This window comes from Gossypium raimondii, chromosome 8 (assembly GCF_025698545.1).
Source record: "Gossypium raimondii isolate GPD5lz chromosome 8, ASM2569854v1, whole genome shotgun sequence".
NCBI classification, from domain to species: domain Eukaryota; kingdom Viridiplantae; phylum Streptophyta; class Magnoliopsida; order Malvales; family Malvaceae; genus Gossypium; species Gossypium raimondii.
In genome coordinates, this window is record NC_068572.1 from 1,277,050 (window position 1) to 1,299,024 (window position 21,975).

Here is a 21,975-nt window from a genome sequence, read left to right on the forward strand (position 1 = left end):
TTTTTTTAAAAATATTAGCTACATTTTTTAATAATACATACTTTCAATTTTAAAATTTAAATCTACTTTTTGAATTTTTACGGCATTTAGATTTTTAAAATTTTTAAAATTAGTTTTAACCAATTCAAATGAGACAGGTGTCTCACTTCTATTGGCTTATAATTAAACATTTAACAAATTAATAACATTTAATGTAAATACTTAATTAAGACAAAAAATAATTGAATTTATATTCACATTTTGTTTCTATATTATTTGACTTGCTTCGATAGAAAAAAGAAGCATTCAATCGGTTCAACTTTTATATAGCAACAACTGAATAAATTGAAAAGTTTATACAAATCGAATTAAGTTGAGAATAATAACCGAAATAATCGAACCAAATAAGACTTGCTCGATTTGGTTTATTGATCTTCACTGTTTTTTTCTCCGATTTAGTCATAACCACACAAGTAGTCCAAGGATTTCATTTGAATCATATATCCCTTATCCATTTTTCAGTTATCAAACTAATAGACAATTTTTCCATGATAATAATTATGTAGCTTCGAGGGAAAAAAATGAGAAAAATAACTCTTGACACCTCTGTAGTAAAGGTGTTTATGAGTTGGATCGGGTTAGATACGGATCGGATCTAATCATGATATTAACATATTTTATGTTTATCCAAACTAGATCCGACCCGAAATATGAGCCTAAAATTTTGTCCAAATCTATCAATATTTACAAAGAGATTAACCCAAGCATATTTTAGGCCTGGCCATATTAATTTTAATTTTTTTAAAATATTTATATTATATTATTTTAATATTTAATAAGTTTATACATTTATTTATTGAAAATTTTTATATAATCATCTTAACATTGTTTTAATGCTTACATTAGAATAGGGTTATATATATGATATAGGTTTATTGTTTTAATGTGTTCTAAATTGCATAATATATAAAAATAATATAATATAAATTATTGTAAACTTAAAAATAGTTTGAATAGGGCCAAGCATGGGCCTTGAATGTTTAATATTGAACTTGACACATATTTTAAATGGGTCTATTTTTTTCTCAAGCTATTATCTCAGCTTAATATTTTTATCTAAACTTTTTTAAATTTTAAATGAATCTTCGAATTTAGATAAGTAACCCAACCAATGAATAAGTTTACTCTGTAGTGTTGTATTGAATTTTTTTTCAAATCAATACGAAGATAAGGAAAAAACCAACAATGATGATATTGATTGGTGCGTCAAACGTTGGCCAACGGGGCCGTCGGGCAGAAGAGACAGACGATAATGGTGCCGAAGGAACAACGGTGGTGGCATGGTGTACGCCAGAAAATGGTCGGCGCAGCTGTGTAAACTGTGGTATTTGTGTCGGGGAGGATCTGTCAGCACCCAACAGTGCAATGTTTCGGCTCTTGGGAGTTAGGAGTGAATTACGTTAAGGATTAGCCAATTTAGGCTTTTTACTTCTAGGTTTTTTTTTTTAATTACGTTATTTATGTACCATAAACTAAATTAATTATTAAATTGAGCTTGGATTTGATTTTACAGATTTACATCTGCGATGAGTTTATATAGATTTTTTTTGATTGGGTATAAAACTATTTTTAATTTTAAAAAATCAAATTCGATTTATCCAATTATTTTGGCTTAGATCCCAAAAATCAAAACCAAATCAAATTAATCGAGATAACGAATTAACCAACAATCAAATTGCACAAATATTTTCATTTTATTCGATTTGATCTTATCACAAAATAAACAGATAAATTTACTAAAGAAAATTTATTACAAAATTGATGATATATCACTACAAAAATAAATCTCCATTTAAAAACTATAAATATGTTTAAAACTATTCCCATTTTGAAAGAAAAAAAGTCCTGTAAAATACACATTTTAAAATTATCAAATTTTCACCTTTTTACTGGGGATTAAATTCTAGTAATAATAAATAACAATAAGATCCATTTGCTAAATTAAACTAAAAAATGGTCAATCATGCAGTTAAAATATGAAACCATATCATTATTTTATATTTTACCAAATAAAAACTTTTATGAAACCATATTTTATACTAAACAAAAAATAACGCCATACATGTTTTCTTTTTACATCCTAAGTAGTTAAATTGAAAAATAAACTAACTAAAAATTGAACACTTAAAATATTTTCAGTGTTGAATTTCTAAAGTTTATCTGAATAGGGAGGTGATTGAAAAACAAATATGGTGGAAATATATGGTAATCAAAAAGATCAAAGGGCAGTGTTGGGATTGTTACCAGCGAGGATAAGTGAAATTTCCAAACCTCTGCTGAAAGCTTGGTTGAACATCAACCTTGTCTGGAATGTCGAGACGAACGGGAACCATGAGAAAAATGCTATCGGAACGAATATAACCATTCCCATTCCAGCATCGTATAATCGTGCCATCGATCGCACTGATTTCCACAACCCTGTCTTTTTCACAAATGGTTTCCAAGCTGTAGCAATCTGCAATACATATATACATATATTGGAAAGCATGCCAAATAATGACCAAACATAATCGGAACCTCTGCGTGTGGTTGGGTGTTTAAAGGAATGCGCTAGGAAAAAGGCGAAGAGGAACTTACAGACAGGATTCCCCATCCGGTGGGCACGAATGCTAAGATGGAAGCAAATATGTCAGGGATAGACAAGTCTGTTAACGCAACTGCAACGGCTAAACCAGCTATGGCGATCATGAAGGAGACTCCTTGGATGAAACGCAGTAGCAGCTGGAAATTAACTGACATCTTCTGGCTGAAGGTGAATACCTGTTTAAATCAAATGACATTCATCAGTTCCATAGTATCAATCATGATTATAAAATATTTATTTTGTAAAAAAAAAAAAATCATCTGTTACAAACCTTGAAGAGGATTATAAGAACGGCAAGTACAACCCAGGAAAAGCCATAAACCTACAGAGATACAGGCAATTCAAATTTTATGCAACCAATCCCAAAGCACAAGCATTTAGAACAATTACATTAAACAAAGCATTTAATTCATGATAAGTCCCATCGGAAACTATAAATAAGATCGATCATTACTTCATTGCCAAGAGGGAAAGTGCTATCGGTGAATCAGGTGATAACACATCATCAAAAAATTTCTACAACTAAGCTTTATTTCTAATGATGAGGCATCATTTGATTTGTTATTATCGCATAGAATTATATATCGTATAGAATTATACAAAGTCAATGCATCAAATATTAACCCTTTTTTTCACCTCAACTATTTCTCTAATCAATCACATTCTGAATATACCAACTTTAAGGGCACAATTTGTGCTTTCCAATTTAGAAGACACAAATAGGTTAAACTTCTCTGAGATTGATCTATTTCAGAGAAATGGCAAAGAAAAGGGATCGGTCAAGAAAATCACTAAGTGGCAAATAAACATTATTTAATAATCAAAACAAACTTTCAGCTAAACATACAGTGAAGACAGTATCGAATAATGAGTATAGTTGTTACCGTCAACGACGTATCTGTTCCCTGCACATTTAGCTTGTAGACAACGCCATACTGGAATAGGAAAAATCTGAGACTTAAAATAGTCTCCAATATTCTTCCTCTCATGGTGCGAATGTGTGCCTGTAGATGCAACCAAAATAAGCTGTTACTCAAAAGTTGACTTCTGCTAGTATATGCTAGTTGATTTTTTTCAACAGTAAATGTTAATTATGTCAAATTTAGCCTTATTTGATTCTTTTTAACAGTACAAGGACTAAATCCATTTAATAATAAAAGGGCTAATTTGATCTAATCCCTATAACAGATGGACCTGCCAAGTACTTCCACCAATTCCACGAGTATACTGCATTTTGTTATGTATCAATTGAATATTTAATCATTCTTGAGGAAACTACAAAGGTTCACATTTATGAATAACTAACTCGTATTTGCCAATCTCGCCATTGGTTTAGTGGCAAACTTGTGTGGGTCTCAAGTTGATTGGTATGAGGTCCAAGGTTCAATCCCTAAGTGTGTAAACCCTTTCCCCCTTCCCCCATTGTAATGTAATTGTTCACTTGTATCAAAAAGAAATAACGTATTTGTCTATGCATTAGAAATAACACCGGTAACTTATAGAACAAACAAATCAACTAAAGAGTTATTGTAGCTATAGGTATATTAAGAACAAAAAGAATACCAGTTCTTCATCCCACCAAGCTTCCCAGCTTTCCTCTCCCTTAACACCAATTCCGCCTCTGTAAAATAGCCAATTTGTCCAATCTCTGAAGTCCTCCACAATCCTGAAAATGAAAATGGCAAAAGAGATGCATAATTAAGTAGGATCCCACATTTAAAAATAAATAAATAAATAAAAGATTGCTTACTTTTGCCACTCAAATCCAGAAGGATTGAACAAATAGGGTGCGAAAAGCCATGAAAGAGCCATAAACCAACTGCTAATTGATAGAAGAATGTAGGACAATGCACTATCACTATACCCATATGCAAGGTATACCACCAACAGAAGCACAACTTCTAGCCTGAATGCACCACAAGAGCTTAACTTAATATGGTTGGTTCAGTAAAAATAAACATATATAGACATATATGTAAAGAGAGAGAAATACCCTTTAACAAAATGACTGCGAGAATATAGTCTGTAGTTCTCAGAAAATTTAATATGGCGGACCACAAAACCTCTACCAGTAGCTTGATACTGTTAAGAAAAAAGTGTTAATACATATCACTCACCTAGATCCCAATTTCTTTTAAATAAAGAAACAGGGAAATCAGGTACAACGAGACAAAGCATACCCTTGCACCACCATGCAGGATTGTCCGACCAAAATAATGAGTTCTTGTACCCAGGGAGAATGTGAAGAAAACAGTACAAAGCTGTAACTGCATTGTAATAAAACTGACAATAGCCTGCAGAAGAAAGAAAAGTAAGAATTGGGGAACAAACTAACTGGATAATGTAAAATTTAACAATGAGGAAGTATTACACATATGTCAATAGAGATTGAAACAGATGATGATTATGATACTAGAAAATATTTTGTCAGGCTCTTGGAGGCTACTTTGGATCTAAAGCATTAAATATTTCAGATAAATGCCACTCATAGTAGAAACTAAAACAGTAATATTTTGTTAATGCAACGATTTACATGGTGAGAACATGAGCTTTGTTTTAGTTATAAGAAAAGCGTGAAATAAACAAAACAGGCCTTGATCAGTATAATAAATCACCATCACGGCTTTCAACATAAGTACATAAATAAAGAAAAGCCAGAACACAACAACTGAATGACAAGCCCACCAATCACTCATGTTGAATTTTGTGCACAAATTCACATGAAACCAAGACAATCAAATTCAATGTGGAAAGATATCGAGATAGATGCAGGATAACCAATTACCCTTAGGAAACCTTGCTCCAAGATGAAGCCCAAAACCATTGGCACAGCTGAAAAGATACCAATTTGAAACAGAAACTGAGTATTTAGAGCAGCTTCAAGAGCGGCGTTATCCATTATCTGAGCTCGCCGTTGCATTGTTTCACCAACTCCAGAAAGTGCCTGGAACAAAAATTTGGGTCAATATCCAGCTAAGCAACCATACATGTGTACATGCACAAATGCAAATACTCATGTATGTGTGAATAACCACACAATAATGAAGGACAACCCAAAAATAACAAATACAGTAAAGCCTAACACTACAGTGAACTTAAATAGAAAAAAACAACTTTCAGACTGAAAAAAGGACATGGGATAATGTTAGTAGAAAAGGAGAGACATTACTACTAGACAATTAGGTTCTACATTCAAGGAATCACCTAGTTTGCGTAAATTGTAGTTAAAACTTATAGATTTTAGTTGAACAGCAATGCCTATGGGTGTGATTGGGCTTTAAGTTTGTTAGCTCACAACACTTCATTTTTTATAACTGATGTTCTGTATATGCAAACAATTTTTTTTATAAAATGTGCGTTGTAGAAATCAAGTGAATTATCCCAACACATAGATTTGCCCCCCTCACCACAATATTTCTGTTTGTCATCTTAAAATGTTATCTTCGAATGCAACCTTGATCAGACATGAGACCCTTGAATTATTTATTGGTCAAATGAGTATAAAGCTAGCATTTTATACCACTCCAAGCAAATTGCCATTTACTTTCAGCCTTCTCCTATTTCCTAAATAAAAAGTATTAAATTTATCAATCATGGAAAATTTTCATGTTGGTTCAAGAAGTTTGATGCCAAACAGAAAAATAAATAAATAAAATATAAGATAGAAAACATGGAGACTGAAATGCAATAGACTTAAAATATCATAAACTCTTAACATCACAAACATATGCTATAATTCCAATTGTACAATATGAAATTGATCAGAAAATACATGTAAAACTCTAACTTACCAAATAAGCCCTTCCATAAAGGAAAATATATACAGTCAGCACGGTTAACTGTAAAAAGAATAAATAAATTTGTTCAGCAATGGAAATAAATTTTTTGAATAATATAGATACATGCTGCTGCATAAAAGTATTAATTGCATTACATTTTCTAGCATGGAGGAAAACCCATCTATAACTGACATTTTGAAGAGAAGAAAAGCAAAGAAGAAAGAGTGTAGCATAAATTAAAGGGCATCAAAACTGCATGAAACTCTTTGCCCATAACAGGCACATATTTCTGATTAATAACATCACTTTTTTTTTTCACAATAAGCCCAATTTGTAAACAACAAACATGTATATAATCAATATATAGAACTAAAAGTATGATGAAGACAAACATTAATACTAGTACTACTACATGAACACTGAATCATAAAAATTTAGTAATATATATAAGTGTACTTATAATACACACACACACACGAGATATATGGCTCAATTCAGTTTCAGTCTACGCTTAACATCAGTAAACAAGTAATATCAGTTACATAACAGTTGCATACCATGGTACAAAAATAGAATCCCACAGTGGTGAAGTAGAATGACATCATTCTGAAGAAGTCAAAGAGCTGCCCAAGCCTGTATACATCTCGACTAAGAACCTGTTCACCATTACCACCAGCAACCTTCCCTTCAAATAAAGCAATCTGATTGAGCCCAACATCTCGTCCTTTGCCAACCTATAAATTCAAGTTGTTAACTCATACCTCAATGGTGTGTAGACCTACACAAAGATATGCTATAGAACAAGTATTCTAAAACTCAAAACACCAAGAAAAAATCCAAATACTAAAATACCCAGAAAATATCAGTAGATCCTAAATCTAAGAACTCCCAAGTAAAGTAACAGGCATAATTATAACTTGCGAAAGAAACTAACAAGATACAAAAGACAGAAATATAACCCTAAAGCCCTAATACTTGGAAAAGAAGTAATACTAATTAATATGAAATAACCTAAATATTCTACAATATATATCTTGAATGAAAATAGCAGTTACAGCTAAAGCCATATAAAAAAAAATCCATAATTTAATTCTCCAACTGGCATATCTAAATCCCCATAGAGACCAGGGTGAGGGGAAGCATTTACCTGAATATACTCATGATGAGTGATATTTCCTTGGCGTAAAGTTGAATTGAACCCTACAAATAAACATCCAAAGTTTATTAAGTACAAAAGAACCAGAAATAATTCAAACTAACCTCAAAATAATTGACACAGAGAAATACAAGATACTACCGCAACTATCTGACCTCAAAGTCAAACATCTTCATGTCTGATCTTTATCTAAGATACTTAATTGACATTTTTTATGAAAATGTTTGATTTAAAGGCTTTAAAGATGTCTTATGATATTTAAGTTAATAAAAAAACTGACATAAAAAGGTCAGATAGACGACTTGACCAGAAAAAGTTATAACTGGACTAAAATTTGAAACATAATAGAATAAGAAGCAATGGTCAGTTTCAAATAGCCTCAATCGATGCGAAAAAGCAGAAATGGAGAGAAGAGAGATTGTTAAGGATTCAGTCAACCCATACCACACAAAACTATTCATTTCCCCTTCACAATAAGGACTTCAACAAATAGTGTCAAATACGTCGTTGTCAATGGTGAGACTTAAATTTGATAGATTTCTAACCAGTTTACTATAATATCTCTTATCAGGTAAAACTTGTATACCGGCATAAATATCTTCGCTTATGTTTATAATACGAGAAGCCTTGCTGATACCACCCCTTGTTATATGGAATACCCTATCAAAAACATCTGGATGGCCATAATGCATCCGGACCCTGGAAATTAAATAGCATATCAACTCAATTAGTCCAAATTGGAAGTCTAAAATGTTATGCAACTAACCTTTATTCAGATATTCACTTACTTCAAAGGAGTTGCTAAAACACGCTGACCAAGAGTAACAAAGCAGCTTTCTTGGTTGGACATAAAAGAAGCTAAAGAAGAGACACTGTACATCCATTGTAAGGTAAAGATGTCAAGAGAATCATAATAAACATCAAACAAACAGAAAAGACTTAATATAAGCTTACCTTCCCGTAAATACATGTTCCCTGACACCAAGAATAGTAGGAGGACGTATGCCATGATCACGGTCAAATTCTTCCAAAAGGTTTCTCACCTTCAAGGCTTCCTCAAAATAGTTGTCCTGGATCGAGATAATAAAAAAACATAAAATCAAAAAGATCTCAACAATTGCAAAAATATTTTCCCAATTTTTATGGCAAAATTTCACAAAAAAGTGTGGAAGTCATCAACGTATGAGTAGTAAGCATGCATAAGAGGAAACACGAGACATGAAGTACCAGAGTCATTAATCAAGTGAAGATTGTAAAGTACAACATACATATCAGAGAACATAAGGCATTAGAAAGTAAACAACGAGAAAGATATTACGAAAGAATAAGGACAATGGTTTAAAAGTTGACAGCAATTAATCCACATTGATTAAATGTATCATTTCATGTTCATGTATAATGGTGGGTAGTGAAAGTGGACTGTATTGAGTGACAAATGCAGCTTACATCATATAGACTAATAGCTTAGGCCACTGAAAGGTGAACCAAACAAAACAAAAATATACCAAATGACGGTACGGCACAATATGAACATGACTCACACGGTGAGACAAACAACATTATTGATTATGTTATTTAGCATGAACTCACTAATGTAATTGACACCATGGCTTTTTGATAAATATAAAGAAATGCAAAGCATTACTTAATATGTGAATGATGCACAATCAAAATGTGTAAATTTAGATCCTATGGAAAAACATAAAACCTCTACGGACATTCCGATTAAGATTAGAATTTACAATTTGGTTGTTTCACATTCAGCTAACTTGAAAGCTCTTAGATCAAAAAAATTGACTAGGATAACAACTATCTGTCACCTGATTCATGTCAATTGTCTGAACTGCATTTCCTCGAGTAAACACAATTGCATGGTTTTGATTCTCAGGTTTGCCTTCACCAAGTTTTGGATCTCCAGGCAATTTTATGGCATAGATTTCCTGCAAAACCAGAAAAAATCATGAGCAAATTGCTGATAATAGTCAACTAATTCATTTCGAATTCACCACTATTTTCTCAACTAAATCTTCCAAGTTAACAAAGCATATAGACTACATTGACACAGAACGGCACATATTTGTAGAGTTTGAAAATATTTACCAATATAAGGCATCATTAAGAGGGGAACCAATATATCAACACTCCAAAGAGTCAGTGAAAGTGAGAGAGAAGAACAGTTTCAACAGAAACAGCACAATAATAATATGGTAGAGGAAGTTTTAACCTTAACCTTCCAAGTACGTAGAGAACTAAGGCTTAGGGTTTATCGAAATATGGAAATAAACTATCAATCAACAGGTGAAATGTTATGGTTTATTTTCAAATATATATTTAGGGTACAATAGTAAATTAAAGTTAAAAGTATTAAAATTATATTATAAACAAAAAAAGTTCAATTAGGCCTGCAAGCTGCTCAACTCTAATATTAAGATACTTGAATTCATCTCACTTGGTAATAGCGGAATTGAATTCAAGTTTTTTCTCAAGTAATGCTCGAGTAGCATACGAAGACAAGTGTTTCATTACACCCCTAGGAGGAATACCCTAAACCTCCACCTTTTAGTCCTAGGGTATGGTGTTTCTTGCCTCATTTCTATCGGCAAAACCATATCCCTAAGAAAACTCTCAAACCCACTAAACTAACCTCTACATGTCCATTAAACTCACCGCTTTGTCTAAGTCCTCCCAAAATTGTCACTTGTTCGTATCATCTAAAGCCTACTCATGGTGCCTAAGCAGTGATATGCTCAAAGACTTATTACCTAAATATTAGGTTAAGGACCTAAGATCCTATCTTATTCATATCTCTAACGACCCCATTCCTCTTCATATCTCTACCTGTAAGTGATAATTTATGCCCCTATTCACCCACGGTTTAGCTTTCTTGTACGTCGAACAAGTATCTTGAAGGAATAAAATGTAGATATTCCTCCTCATAAACTCTGCTACCTCTACATATCTGCCTATAATAAACCCTAAGTTCCAAGTTTCTAAATGCCAAGAACTCATGATCATTTTCTACATATAATGATAATTTAGAAAACCCCAAAAAGAAAAACCAACCTTGTCTTTCCCATTGATATCAGCTTTCACAAGCTTCGAATAGTACTCAGTGTGCACTTTACCATCCTTCAGTGTCTCAACAACATCAATGAAAGCAACACGAAGGGCTTCATTTCTAACATCAAAGTTAAATAATTAGCTACCATAAGAGAGAAAATATAACCAAACATGAGAAAAGAATCTTCCGCAAAATGAACAGTAAAAACTAGACAAGAAAAGAGTAACTAATTGCAACACAAGAATGAGAAAACAAAGGTAAATAATACACACTACAACCCACCTTTGCATCAGCAATGCAATATCAGCAGCTTCAGGCTTCTGCTCCTCCTTTTGTCTTCCATATATTTGACATGTAACAACATATGTAAACTTAAGATCTGCCCGTGCACGAGCTTCGGGAGATAACTCATAACCTTGGGTATCAGTTGTCTCCAATCTAGAAAGTGCAGCCTCTGTATCTGATATTTCAAGCATAAATATATTAATGAAATACCAAAAATAAAACCTGTTATTATTGAAGAGACTAACCTCCAGCATTTTCTCTTTCCAAATAGGTTTGAAGCATAAGAGCCTTTCTATAATACATCATGCCACGAACTGCAGATCCCAAACAAATATAAGTTAAATGTATAGGACTGTAGGAACTTATGTTGATTCAAGAAAAGCATCTAGAAAAGAAAAAAAAAAAATAGGACTGATGGAACCAAGAAAAATATGGCTCAACTAAAGAATCAAATGCTGAAAAGGAATATTAAAAGGGATAGTCATGTCAAAAATTTTGAAAGTACAAAAATGACTTCTTAGTCAGGTAGTTGCCTAATGGCAACAGAAACAGATACATTTAGTCATATACATCAAAGAAACTAAATGAAATGGCTATCAGCAATTAGAACAATCCATTATATTAAGTGCACCGGCAAATCTGCTAGAACAATCCAAAACTTCAAAGGTGACATCTGATACTTTAATCTTTGTAATGGAAGAGTTAAAGAATCTAAATGTCAGCTTCAACAGGAATGATCTATCAGAAAACTCCTCTCAAAACCAGCAACTGCATTACTATGTTGTTTTTCCCACCCCACTCTATATAAGGAGGATTTCAAAAAAAGACCAAAAAACTTTTTCACATATAATAGATAGGATTATAATTAAATACACTAGCGGTGGGTTTTTCAACATCGGAAGTGGGATGAAATGGCAGACAAGCATTCATTTACAATATATATATTTTTTTAAAATCAATTGCTCAATTATTAAATAGACATATTGCAACCATAGAAGTCTGTTTGCAGATTTATAAGTAACTCCGCCTCCAAAATATTGGAGAACGATACTAATATTTGTGAGTCTATATGAAAACACATTCTCATTATTTTAAGTTGCCCAGAAATAGCATCAGCAAACAAGCTAGACAAGGGGAAACTTTTACCAGTTCTTGCCAGTGTCTGTCCTCGATAAGAGGCCCAAAAACGAAGTTCAAGGATGTCACTAGGACTATCATAAAGTTCCGTTTCCGCTGCATTTTCATCACGGCCAATCCTAGCAAGAAAATTCTTCCACTCATCTGCAGTAAATAAGTGAGTTCATAAAACCAGCATAATCCAGAATAAGATACAGTTTCATCAAAAGTCCATCACTTTGACTACAAAATTTGGACAAATGAGTACAAGTATGATCTGACGATCAAATTGACATGAACAAGTATGGAAGATGGAAGCAAAAGCAAAGAGTAAGAACAGAAAACCCTTGACCTTAATTGCATTAACCATCACTCAGCACAATCAATTTTGCATAAAAAGAAAAATAGATACCAAACAATTAACAAACAATGTAAGAAATATATCCTAACTTCAACCAAATGGTCGAATCAAGCATGAAGCAAAAGAAATAAACAGGACATACGCAAAAAGCATAGATACAAATAAAACATATTCTTGGATTGGTTGCCACTTTTGCTTTTCAAAGAAGGCAAATACCATGTTAACATACAAATGCAAATAGTACTTAGTTTTATGTTTGGATTCAAGTTAGAAAGGGAAGGAATGGGTTTTAAACAAAAGGATATTCATTCTTTTGCTGCCAATAACATTGTTTTACTTAGACTACAGCACATTAAATCTCTTATTTTGCTGCCCCCTATTTTTCCATTTTCATTGTCAATTTCTTCCACTCTGCCTATTGAATTTTTCCATCAATCAAAGTTGTAGTGGAAGTTTTTTCATTAGATCAGTTCTCAAATCACGACCAAAAATCAAATAAAAATTTAAATTCCTCTAACCATCCAAAGAGTCCATAATAGTCCAAGAATCTCAAATGAATAAAAGAAGTCTCAACAAATTCCACAACTAGAATTGTCAATTTCAGATTATTAGAATTTTAACCCATATGTATAGATCATGAATATTGTTAAATTCTGAATGAATTGTCAATTTCAGTTTATTACTTTGAAATTCGTTTCATCTTATTATGTATGACTATAAAATTGATAACTTTGAAATTTTTCACATTTTCGTTTTCCTTAACCAATAAAAGAAACAAATGTTCAAAGTTTTCTTGAAAATTAGCTCCGTTAAAATCAACAATTAAGATGGGTTTAATTATTTGAATTGATTAAAACCACAGGTGATTAAGAATGAAAATTAAAGCCTAAAACAACATTAAAGGATTTAAGGAAAAATATAAGATGAACAATGTAGGTATTTAAGTTTGCTAGGGATTAGATGTTGTAGTCTATATTTAAAAATTACAAAATTTGGTCTTATGTTTTGTAGGAACTCGTAAGTAGGTTTTAAAAGGCAATCGTGATAGAATTTTAACCCATATGTATAGATCACGTATTTTGTTAAATTCTGAATGAATATAAAATTAACATGCAATTGAAACTCTCCACAATATATAAAATTTATTAAAATATATTATTATTACAAATCTTAAAGGCAAAACAATAAATACAATAATCTTCAGCTGTTATCATAGAAAAGTGAGATGGAAAATACCTGGATATATCTTCTGGAGGTAAAACAAAATAGATATTCCATCTTCATTCTTCTTTAACAGTTCATTCATGCTATAAAGCACAATCTCAGAATAGTATGGGGTAAAAACACTGCAAGTGATTATCGAAAATATGGATGAGAACAAGGAATCAACCAAGAATATATACTAAAACCTCAAAAGGCAAAACTGTTACAAAAGGAGAAACTATAACCTGAAGGACAGCATCTCCTGCACAGGTCTTGCTGGGGGCATATCCATGAAAAGTGAATTTGTGAAGAACTCCAGTCTACGTCTCGCCTCGAGATTTTTGGGAACATTTGATGCTGAATCTTTGATCGTTAATAGAGAATACAATCTTTTGACTTGTGCTTTCTGCATATTAACAGAAGTAGCATAATGTCACCAGAAGCAAAGCAACCAAAAAAAAGAGTTATCTTAACCCTAACATACCAACTCGGGATCTCTAGGCCAATTCAACTTTGCAAATAATCGACCTTCAGTCCTAGCTTTTAATATGCTCTGCCACTGATCAGAGTGTTCCCTGGAATGTGCAACAAAAGTTACATGTTAGTAGAAAGCACATAAAATCTTGGAAGCACATACACAGAAACAGGTACAAGGATGTGGCACGTCAATTTCAAAAAACACAGCTGGGTTATGAAAGCTATAATATAATATATATATATGTGCATATATATTATGTGCTCTTATTGATTTTGAATGAATATATATGCAACAAGCCCTCAAATTTTAAACTTATTTGATAACTGTATTTTTTTTTTCTGATAAGGGGAGGGGGTAAGGGGCGTCCAAGGATCAAACCCAGGACTTGATGTCAACCAAGACTTCATTTCAACAGAAGTTTTTTGCCATTACTCCACGGGTTAAGTTGACATTTTTATAACTGTATTTAGTATTATAAAAAATGGCCTGAAAATCTTGTAAACTTAAAAGTTATTATCCAATAAAATTTTAAGCCATCCAATAAAGAACCCAAGTTCCATCCACTTCAAATATTATTCTCTTGTTTCCTAACAATGTGGAAGCTGAAATCATCAGGTTGAGCAAAACAACAGCTCATCTCTTTTCACTTCTTCAATGTATTATCTTCTCCCCTGCATGGATCTAAGGCCCCCAAGAAAAAAGATGGCTTTGTTCTCAATGCTTCTTTATATTTTCTTAATTGAGGTGTTCCATTAATTTCTTGTGGAGTATTAGGGTTCACTTTTGGAGAAAAGTTAGGCAAAAAATCCATCATCCCATGCCATTCTGCATTTTTCCCATATCAAAGCGTGCATAGACCTTGTCCAATTTTTCATTTGTTTGTTGTGTCCCTGAGTGTCCATTATGTATTCCAGACACTGATTCAACAATGATATGAGGAGAAGGAAGCTATGTCCATGCTTCATAGCATATTATATATCCCACACCTAAGCGCAGGCTAAGATATTTGACTGACCTCAAATAGATGGCAAGGACATCATGTCGTACAACATCATATAAATCTTGAACAGCCTTAACAGCACCTTTTTCATGCTCCGGCTTTTCAGCCTGATTCTGTTTAAGCCACAATCAAACCAAAGGACAGAAATAAATATAAGAAATCCAACAACCAATCCAAAGAAAACTGAAACATAAAGAAAATTATCCAATTTCATACTACCTATTCCTATATACAGATACAGAATTTTATGAGAAACATGGAAGGTAATATATAAAGATAACGAGAAAACCCCAAAGACATCTGTTCATATACATATTACACTCCTACCCTTGCCAACAACTTACTGTTTAACCTTTTCCTTTGAAATTTGTATAGAGAAAAATCATGATGCAGGCTTTTATAAACAAGTCATTTTCACTTTGAAATTAGTATATCAAAGATGAGCAGCTGAAAGACACATTTCCGCAAGGTTTGTTAAATATAAAAGAACGAATAGGAGGTCAGACCAGCAGAGCTCCAATTTAGGGTTCAAGCACCTAAACCAGGCAATTCAACTTTTTTTTTAACATTTAAACATTAGATTTAATATTAAAAGATATCAAACATTGTTTATAATAAACAAAAAAATATGCATTTAGGTACCCTAAGGTCTTTAATATAATTCTATGAGGCTATGGGTTTAAATTCCATAACTCAGAAAAAGATTTTTGAAATAAATTATAAAAGATCAACTAAAATTTTTCCTGGTTTTTTACAGATTGAACCAGCTCTGGTTCAAGGAACCCTCAGTTCCTTAAATAGCACAGAACCAGACAAGTGATTGGTTGCCGGTTGAGCCGATCTGACCAACCGCTCTAAAGTCAGTTTTTTCAACCATGTTTTTCCATCATAGTAGAGGACAGAAGCATACAGAAGAAGAACCACCAAAAATGACAATAAAAACTAAAAGCAAATATACAACCAGAAATCGGAAGCATAAAAGACATAAAGCAAACCAAGACTAAACTACTATACTTCTGCTTTATACCACAAGTGTATCAAACATAAAGGAAATAAAACCAACCAGAATTCCTAAGAGAGCAGTAACACGTGAAATAACCAGCTGCAGCTTGTTTAGTTGAAAATCATCACTGATAGTCTTCTTCGTTATACTGGCTTCAATGCCCTCATATATCCTCTCAACCCTAAGAGTATAGAAAATAGATATGTATATAAATATATTATAATAACATAAATTCTTTACAAAAACGCTAGCTTATAAAAACTTACCACGTCCTTCCTTCAGCTTCCAGTATTGCTGTCAGTATATATCGGAGGGCATAATAGCATTCCTGAACTGCATACTTCATATACTCATCCCTTGAAATCCTTTCCCAGAGCTCATCTTGTGAATCTCTACTCTCAGCAGCAATATCTTTAGCCAAAAATATCTGCAATAGAACATTGAAGATGAAACCATTCACAGGTTTAAAATCATTTTAACACAAAAAGAATAAAATATAACATAAAAGAGATGATATAGTGAACAAAATCTATGACCTTGCTGGCCAGCAGAAAAAGGGGCCACTGAACCAAGGGGAGTTTCCCAGTATTTTTAGGCATAAAAAGTAATTCCATTTCACTGAAACAAAGGAAAAAAAAGTGAATAACCAGAAATAGCAACGATATGGACCCTCCAAATATGCAATCCATCAAAGAGCCAAACCAAATGAATAAATCAACAAGAAAGAAACCAACAACACTCACAAGTTAGTTAAATAATCCTCTTCCCTAAGATTTTTTATAATCTCATTCCAAAATGGAGAGAAACGAGCAGCATCAAACTTGCTCTTCTCCACAGCCTGTAGAAACACAAATCAATCAGTTACCCGTGAATTAGCTAATGACTTATAATTAGAGAAATAATAAAACAAGGATGAATGCAGAGAACTTTGGTCCTTTAGATTAAAGGGAAACCATGATCAGAAGCAGCAATATCACCATAGTTAAAACACTTCTAGACCAACAATAACTATGAAAAGCATCCAATTTTCAAAAACTAATATTTTATTGTTTTTTAGTCATAACCCCTACCTCACTAGAAGAGGATGCCGAAGCCCTGCAATTAAAAAAAAACCTGTCTTAAGACCAAGAGAGAGGGATGGAAAAAGGAACAGATATATAAATCATTTCAATAGAACCACAATTGCTGTACTATGTTCATGGGTCAGACCTAACAGGATGGAGTCTCTTCATAAAAGCATCTGGGAACTCCTCAAAAAGCTTTTGGACAGCATCCAACGATCTAATCTGAAATGTCATGTTGAATATTCAGAGAACAAATCAAGTTATAGATCTTGGTTTGCACAGAATAGATCTTGAAAAGGTAAAGCATTCGTACAAAATAGATCTAGGTTGTTTGAAAACTACATACCTCCCCGAGACGATCCCTAGCCCCAAGCAAGAATCCCCACACAGCAGATAAGACAGTATAAAAAAGGTAAATGTCTAACAGATACATCTGTGAAAAAAGGAAGTGGGGAAATACATAAATAACAATAATACAAAAGGGAACTATTGAGAGTTAAAAGGCTGAAATGTCTCCACTATATTTAAAAACGCATCCACATAATTTAAGTGAATCCCATCAAAGTAAGCTATATCTCAAAATGACACCGTGAGCCATTCAGCCACATAAGCATCAAGAAGCTCAAAGTCTGAAATTGATCAACAGGTTTGGTCAGCCACCTTCAAATTTAATGAATTTAATCCATACACTTACTAAAACTAGGTTTGAAGACAATTGAAGAGTGTGTTAAACTGATACCGCTATTTTGGAATGCATGGCATTTTGGTGAGGACAAAGCACGCAGTGATATTTTGATCACATGGTGAATACCAGTCCAAAAAGTACATATTTTATTTTAATTAAATAATAATCAATAATTTTTTGGATACCATAAAACAATTTGCTGTATCTTTTATTAAAAATAAATGTTTCTTTGGGCTAACGTGAAGTACCTAGATAAAAGATTCAGGTTTGATGTGCCACATCACACAAAAAGACAAATGGTCAAAGCTAACGACACAATTTTCACACCATCATCAGATGTTCTTAAAGGGAACATGAGGATCAAATTCATCAAAACTTAGATGAAGAGAATAAAATCACCAAATCCAATCTTAGCCCTACCAAGAAAACCAGGACTATCAGTATTCTACCTATCAGAAATCCAGATACAGACATTGACCTAGTAAAAGGACCAAATTTACACTAGACCTATCAGGAAAAAACAAGGAATACCACTAGTATTTGATATATTCAGAGGCATCAGAATTTCCAACTTACAGCTATCACTGGAGCCCATAAACAAACCACTGTCAGAGCATTATGGTTATCTGCAATCAAGGAGATATTCAATTAAACTAACATAACACTTCTACAAGCACAAATAGAATGAGAACTACCAATAGAAAAGAAAAGGGGCAAAAAAGCACAGGAGGAAAAAGGACACACAGCAACTAATGATTCATTGGCTATAAATATCTATATAGTCAAGTTTAGATTTATGAGCTTTAATTCCATGGTAAGGGATATGAATCAGCACATTCAACATTAATACACTAGGAAAAGGAAGGAATTTTAGAAATGACTATATAGAATACAAATATATTTACTTTATCATAAAAAATTATGATGTGGACATGCAAATCATGTATTCAAGTAGGTAGAAATATCAGTCAGCACATTCTAACATATATACAAAAAAAGGCACTTGTTTCAGGCATTTCACCATATAATAAAAATATACAATGCTTATAGAAGTTCATATCATGAACAAGCAAATCACGTACTTCTAGATACGAAATCATGCCAAGAATATTCTATATTATCCATGGTTAAGACTGTCCTTGTCGGCTTCACCAGTGGCTTGATCTGCAAAGTTAGGACAGACCATGAACAAGATAATTTAAATAAAAGATCAACGACCACGCTAAGTTTCTGTGGTAAATGACTCGTACCTGGAAAAAATAAGCAAATGCAAACTTCCCACTCAAGATGATAAGCCAGAAAATCATATATCTGGACATCATAAAATATTAAATGAGTACTTCAAGCATTCAAAGGAAAGGGAACATTGCTTCCAATGAGCACAAGGGTATGTAAATCAAGGAATCCCAAGGTCAGAGATTAGAGATTACTTAATAAAGTCAGTAGTCCTCTCATACATGCCACGTCCAACATAGTATCGTTCCTGTAAGAAAAATACAGCAAATAGTAAAATAATAAAGAGATGAATCAGCAAAAAAACTAATGCAATAACCAACAAAAATCACAAGTACAAAATATTAAAAAACAAAAACCTGACGCATCCACTTGATAAAGCGAATCAAAGACAAGTGATCACACAGTTCGGTCAAACGATGACATGCTGGTATCCGCATAAGGAAACTTATGAAAAAATGGATACCACCATAGATGCCTATAACAATCAAATACAATCTGAAAACAACTGAGTTTGAATTTGGTTTACTCTCTTCCTGCAAAGCTCTCCTGCATTAGTCATGGATACACATCAAAGGAAAGTTAAGCTTGTGTAAACCAATTATGGACAAGTCAAACCATGAAATGATGTTAGAGAAGAATTATTCAGCAAATTGACTGAGAACATACACATAAAGGAAAGATACAAAGACTGATGCAATGCTAAACCAAATAAATCGAAGAAAAATTCTGGAAACAGCTAGGCGTCGTGTGGTCGAATATGCACCATACATCATGATGACATCCAAAACACCTATATTATGAAACAAGAACTTTTAAGCAAAATATTTTAGCAGTAAGTACAAAATGAACTCATCAGTAATAGCAGAACAAAATTATATATATAAAATACGTACTTTCCGTAAACTTCATCACTACAAAAGTTGGACCAAGACTAAGAACTTCCCGTAAAGTCTTGGCATTCAGATGTCCATTATTGAATGCAATGATTGTAAGACCCTAAAAAGGAGAAGCAAGCAGCCCATAAAAATATTTAAGATGTAATGATAATCATGAATAATTTAGCTTTCATTTGAAAGAGAAAAATTCTACTCAAAGATGAGAGAAATCAAGAACTCTATTGTAGCACAAAACAGGAGTGAACATAGACAGATTCAAAGATCAGAGGAAGTGTGATAAAAGATGCTAAAACAAGAAACAAGGATCAGGTAGTTTCCAATTTTTCTCTGCAGATGGCAGAAGATAGATATTGACAGATGGGGCGGTTTGAAAGAACTATAGAATTAAATGAAAATTGAACTTTTGGACATTAGAAAAGTGGCTAGTATATGGCCTAAACTACCACCTAATAGAATAAACTAAATAAGCAGAGAAAACTACGAGTACTAATAGCTCTTTCAGTTCCAAGTATTTCAGTACCTTGTCATTTCTCTAATGCATTTGTTCTGAAGGGATACTCTGGACTACATCAAAGGGAAAACAAAAATTTTGTTTTTGTACCTAAATAAGGAGATTGCTAAGAGGAGAGGGCAAGGGAGAGACGGATGGAGATGGATATGGATATTATTGACTTCTATAAAAGAATATAATTAAAATAAGACTAGAATAGCAGAAAGGAAAATATATTACACACATATATTAACAATATGTGACAGGAAAAGGAGAAGAGAAAAGTTACATTTTATTGGCAGGTGCTCTCTGTAGTTTTATGCACCAAATCAAAGAAGAAGAAGAAAAAGGAGGAGAGAAAGAATAGACAAATAAATGAAAGAAATAGATAATTGTACATGGAAATAAACCATCATTTAGAATTACAAACCTGAAACATCATAACGAGAAATATCCACAACCGATGAAAACTATGGTAAAGATGAAAAAATGTCCGATGCTCAACAAATGAAGTTTTTCCTCGATGTTGACCTCCTCCCAATTTAAGTGGATTCTGCAAAAGAAAAGGAATAGAAAGAACATAAATGCCATTCACAGCATAAAGAAACAGTCAGGATACACAGGAACCAAAAGAAAACGAGGTATTGATTCAAACACAGGCTTGTCAAACAGAATCCCCAACAACACAGGGCTATTGATGTAAGAGTGTAATTTACAGGAAACATAGTGATGAAGACGAAAGAACCACAATACTTATTGCAATGTTCCAGTCTCCATTTAAAGCTCATTGAAACACTAGATGCACAGTTCATGATTTAATATATATCAAAATGAACTTTAAACTCTTCTTTTTTCTTTCCTGAAAAAGGTTCTTACGTAAAATAAGTAAAACGGAAATGGAGAAAATGGGGATCAGGAAAAGGCACCTAAAACCAAACTTAAGCTAAAAATTCAAACAGATTATACATTAACATTCTCAAAATGAATAAGATATGCTATCAAGACCCATTAGCTTGAAAAATCGATAATTTCAAGAACAATTGTAAAAGCAGACAATTGTTTGAAGAAACTGTGTAACCTTTAATTACACTTGAAATTTCTATCATGCTTGAGAAGGAAAGTAGGAAGAAAAGGGGCGGAGGGGGGAGGGCAACACATAGGCAAAAAGTACTTTGATCATATGTTAGTTTAAAGATGATTCAGTTATGCTATTTGCTAAAAATATTAGGTTTATAATTGATTTCAATCAAGATTTTTGTATTTGAAAGATTCTTGAAGGATCATAACTCCATGCCCATGTCCGAATATGCATCAAAACATACGTGCTGGACATGGGTACTTTAAAAAAGGTTAAGGGTTGGAGCAACATATAAGTAAGAGAACACACATAACAAGAGATCACCCTTAAGACATATGCTCTACTTGACAGTGATTAGATAGATCCAAACCTTTGACCTTGGTTCTGGCTTCTGGAAAAATGAAGTTTTGCGCCAAGGCCAGCTAAGATCAAAACAATGAAGTGACCTGGAAAAGAGTAAG

At 33.0% G+C, this 21,975-nt stretch overlaps 1 protein-coding gene across 1 annotated transcript in view; it reads right to left on the bottom strand.

Annotated features, from left to right (window-relative positions):
• Positions 1-2,056: 2,056 nt before the first annotated feature.
• Positions 2,057-21,975, bottom strand: part of LOC105790104 (callose synthase 9) — a 29,849-nt gene continuing 9,930 nt past the window's right edge. The window contains exons 13-52 of the mRNA XM_012617519.2: positions 21,885-21,960; positions 20,867-20,989; positions 19,944-20,046; positions 19,717-19,840; positions 19,407-19,596; positions 19,245-19,297; positions 19,065-19,125; positions 18,897-18,978; positions 18,391-18,440; positions 17,476-17,562; positions 17,275-17,351; positions 17,136-17,160; positions 16,809-16,903; positions 16,602-16,683; positions 16,332-16,492; positions 16,126-16,246; positions 15,078-15,175; positions 14,069-14,159; positions 13,830-13,990; positions 13,618-13,727; positions 12,051-12,185; positions 11,150-11,218; positions 10,902-11,079; positions 10,622-10,736; positions 9,379-9,498; positions 8,513-8,628; positions 8,347-8,430; positions 8,145-8,257; positions 7,550-7,602; positions 6,960-7,136; positions 6,415-6,462; positions 5,409-5,567; positions 4,804-4,917; positions 4,617-4,705; positions 4,374-4,529; positions 4,187-4,289; positions 3,508-3,627; positions 2,895-2,945; positions 2,617-2,799; positions 2,057-2,494 (exon numbers count right to left, since the gene is read on the bottom strand). Of these exons, the coding sequence (XP_012472973.1) occupies positions 2,258-2,494; positions 2,617-2,799; positions 2,895-2,945; positions 3,508-3,627; positions 4,187-4,289; positions 4,374-4,529; positions 4,617-4,705; positions 4,804-4,917; positions 5,409-5,567; positions 6,415-6,462; positions 6,960-7,136; positions 7,550-7,602; positions 8,145-8,257; positions 8,347-8,430; positions 8,513-8,628; positions 9,379-9,498; positions 10,622-10,736; positions 10,902-11,079; positions 11,150-11,218; positions 12,051-12,185; positions 13,618-13,727; positions 13,830-13,990; positions 14,069-14,159; positions 15,078-15,175; positions 16,126-16,246; positions 16,332-16,492; positions 16,602-16,683; positions 16,809-16,903; positions 17,136-17,160; positions 17,275-17,351; positions 17,476-17,562; positions 18,391-18,440; positions 18,897-18,978; positions 19,065-19,125; positions 19,245-19,297; positions 19,407-19,596; positions 19,717-19,840; positions 19,944-20,046; positions 20,867-20,989; positions 21,885-21,960 (4,390 nt within the window). The 3' untranslated portion in view covers positions 2,057-2,257. The remainder of the gene's footprint in view (positions 2,495-2,616; positions 2,800-2,894; positions 2,946-3,507; positions 3,628-4,186; positions 4,290-4,373; positions 4,530-4,616; positions 4,706-4,803; positions 4,918-5,408; positions 5,568-6,414; positions 6,463-6,959; positions 7,137-7,549; positions 7,603-8,144; positions 8,258-8,346; positions 8,431-8,512; positions 8,629-9,378; positions 9,499-10,621; positions 10,737-10,901; positions 11,080-11,149; positions 11,219-12,050; positions 12,186-13,617; positions 13,728-13,829; positions 13,991-14,068; positions 14,160-15,077; positions 15,176-16,125; positions 16,247-16,331; positions 16,493-16,601; positions 16,684-16,808; positions 16,904-17,135; positions 17,161-17,274; positions 17,352-17,475; positions 17,563-18,390; positions 18,441-18,896; positions 18,979-19,064; positions 19,126-19,244; positions 19,298-19,406; positions 19,597-19,716; positions 19,841-19,943; positions 20,047-20,866; positions 20,990-21,884; positions 21,961-21,975) is intronic.